The sequence below is a fragment of the Arachis duranensis genome, chromosome 7 (genome assembly GCF_000817695.3).
Source record: "Arachis duranensis cultivar V14167 chromosome 7, aradu.V14167.gnm2.J7QH, whole genome shotgun sequence".
Classification (NCBI taxonomy): Eukaryota; Viridiplantae; Streptophyta; class Magnoliopsida; order Fabales; family Fabaceae; genus Arachis; species Arachis duranensis.
The window spans coordinates 22,135,504-22,138,727 of record NC_029778.3 but is presented as its reverse complement, the minus strand read 5'-3'; the positions used below and the strand labels follow the sequence as shown (position 1 = coordinate 22,138,727).

General features: G+C 33.5%; 1 protein-coding gene across 1 annotated transcript in view; it reads left to right on the top strand.

The window, feature by feature from the left end:
- LOC107458332 (UDP-glycosyltransferase 87A1) overlaps positions 1–1,412 on the top strand; it is a gene marked incomplete in the record, with an annotated part of 2,775 nt that extends 1,363 nt beyond the window's left edge. Inside the window, 1 exon segment of the mRNA XM_016076543.3 lies at positions 307–1,412. Within this exon segment, the coding sequence (XP_015932029.1) occupies positions 307–1,187 (881 nt within the window).
- Between the last annotated feature and the right edge of the window lie 1,812 nt (positions 1,413–3,224).

Genomic DNA, 3,224 nt, shown 5'->3' with positions numbered 1-3,224 from the left:
GAAATATTGAGCGAGGGAAAATTAGATGAATTGTAAGTTGCCTTCCTGTATTTTGCTGTACAGATGTTAGACATTCTCAGAACACCTTAATAAATTAGATCATGCAAAACTTCTGTATTTTATTGGAGACTACTAGCAACAATCTAATCTATTACCAATTATAGAAAGAATGCGAGATCTATATCAACGTGAGATTTTCTCCTTACATATAGTTCAAAGACTGTGTAAGTGGAATGTTATATTCATGCACCTATATATGATTGCTGTATGTCTAATCTGTGTGGTTTCAATTCATGATTCATGAAGATGCAGAAGCTGAGAACATCCCAGGAATTTCTTCAGTTCATTTGGCAGACATTGAAACGGTGTTACATCAGAATGATGACCAAGTCATGCAGCTTGCAATGGAGTGTATCTCAAAGGTTCCAATAGCAAATTACCTTCTACTCACCACAGTCCAAGAGTTAGAACCAGAAATAATTGATTCTCTGAAAGCTATATACTCTTTTCCAGTCTATCCTATTGGCCCTGCCATACCTTATTTGGAGCTAAGAGAAGATTATAACATTGGTGATCATAGCCCTGACTATGCAAATTGGCTAGATTCTCAACCACCTCAATCAGTGTTATACATTTCTCTGGGCAGTTTCCTCTTATTGTCTAGTACCCAAATGGATGAAATCGCCGAAGCGCTAAACAGCAGTGGAATTCGTTACCTGTGGGTGGCTCGGGCAGAAGCTTCTCGGCTGAAAGACAAGTGTGGAGAAAAGGGTATGGTGGTGCCATGGTGTGACCAGTTGAAGGTGTTGACTCATCCTTCCATAGGTGGATTCTGGAGCCATTGTGGATGGAATTCCACACTAGAAGCCCTGTATGCCGGCGTGCCAATGCTTACATTCCCTCTTTTCTTGGATCAAGTTCCCAACAGCAGCCAAATTGTAGATGAGTGGAAGAATGGGTGGAAGGTAGAGACATCAAATTTGGGGAGTGATAAGCTGTTGGCAAAGGAAAAGATAGAGGAACTGATTAAGAGGTTTATGGATCTTGAGAGCAGAGAGGGAATTAAAATCAGAGAGAGGGCAAGAGAACTTAAGGTTATGTGTCACAGAGCAGTTGCGAATGGTGGATCATCTGATGAGAACCTAGATGCATTTCTAAGAGACATTTCAAGGCCATTAGTGGATTGAAAAATGAAAATGCATCTCTGCCTCCGTAGTCACATAAAGCAATGGTGTTAAACTAAGGTCTGAATTGGAGACTCTATTCTTATACCAATTGCAAATTTGGGTGTATTTGACATTGTAAAATGCCACACAAGTGAACTTGGATATTCTGTTAGCTGTATTTGTCATTGTGCATTAGCAGTTTGAAGTTTGCAGATATAGCACAGCATTATGATTTGTGTGTGTCAATGAGGCTAATATCTAGACTTTAATGCATATACTGATAGAAGTAGCATACCTACATATCCTGATTAAGTTTGAAGTAGTAATCGTACCATATCAAATGTACAAGTTATTTAGTTAAAAAGTAAAACTTCTACTCTAACTTTGAAATGAAAAAATACAGAAATATGCGATACTACATCTACCCAATTGAGTTTGCTTAGCCTAGATTTTGCCTTAATTTGATGCTATTGTTCTGTTTCTTGCTCTTTTCTCCCTTTTTACTGAGGACTTTCTCACGTCTTTTCAACTCTTCTAAATGTAATAAAAATGAAACTTGCTTAGTCCTTTGCGAATTGTTTCATGTATAATCACTTGATCAGACCAGTGGATAACAAAATTCCCACTTATTTCGCACCCTCCATTTGGCGTCACAGATAAAGACTCCCCTAATTTGCAATCCTTCATTACAGTTTGAGACACAAAATTTGAGACACAAAATCAGTACCTATAAAATGAAAAATAGTACTTGTCTGTTTCATGTCCATAAAATCAATAGAACATGTCTGTTTCAGAATTTATAAAAAAAAAACAACTTAAGTATGATTTATGTCTGTTATTTTGACTTTTCTAGATTAGATAACCTTCCGTTCATATTTGTATAAAATAAGAAAGTTTAAACTTTGATTTCTATAATTAATTCTCAATGTGTTTGATTATATTTAACAAAAAGTTTATTATTTCTACAATTATTTCTTGTGAAGTTATAGATACTCTGTTTATCACTAAGTTGCAAAACTCATAATGTTGTTCTTTTATTTTTTATTTTTTTTAGATATGAGTTTTAATCTTAACCCAACTTCATTAGTTCTGTTATAGTTTTGTTTAAATTGGTGAGCCCTTTATTATTCAAGGGCTTGATGTTTTGTATAAATAGTTTGAAAATTCTTTAAACTTGTTAAGCTGCTCCATGTGATACAAGTAAGATCTGACCTTAGTGACTTGAAATAGGTTATTTTATAAATATTTTAGTCCATAAAACTAATAGACTATGCTTTACATAAATATTAAAGTAGAATTTTCTGTATATATGTTGAGTATATTAAATGTAATGCATGAGCATGTGTTGCCTATTAGTAATATTGAAAATTCTATTTATTTTTCTTTCCTGTAATATCAAATTCTGAGACTTTCTAGGAAAGATTTTTCCAAACGCTAATCATAACCGAATTGGACCGTGACATTTAATTTGTATAAAAAATTAATGACAATATTTTACTGTCAATCTCTTGTATAAACAGAGATAGAGAATACGTAGCCTATGAACTAGAAGGTTAGTAGAGATGTACTTTCATAAGCAATCATATTTTATTAATTATTAATTTTATTTGTTCAAAAAGATAAAAAAAAAAAACTATATTGTTGAAGATATGAAGTTAATAATAATCAATGAAAGAGATTAATTCCCGTCCATTTCATTAGAATAATCTGTTTATATACCCTAAATATAAGAGTACAATCAGGCTATAAATAGAAAAACTAAATATACACTTAACAAAGATGATATATACAATCAGTCAAAATATATTTATCATATATTCTAACATACCTCCACAGTCGAAGTAGGAGATTGCCGAATGTTGAGACTGTCTTGAAAATCCTCAAATAACACTAACAAAAAAATCTGCAATCTGATAGCGCGAGGGGACATGTAACACACGAATTTGGCCACGAGCCACCTTTTCCCGTACAAATTAAAATATATATCCATCTCAATATGCTTAGTGCGTTGATGTTGAATAGGATTACTAGCAAGATATATGGCACTAACATTGTCGC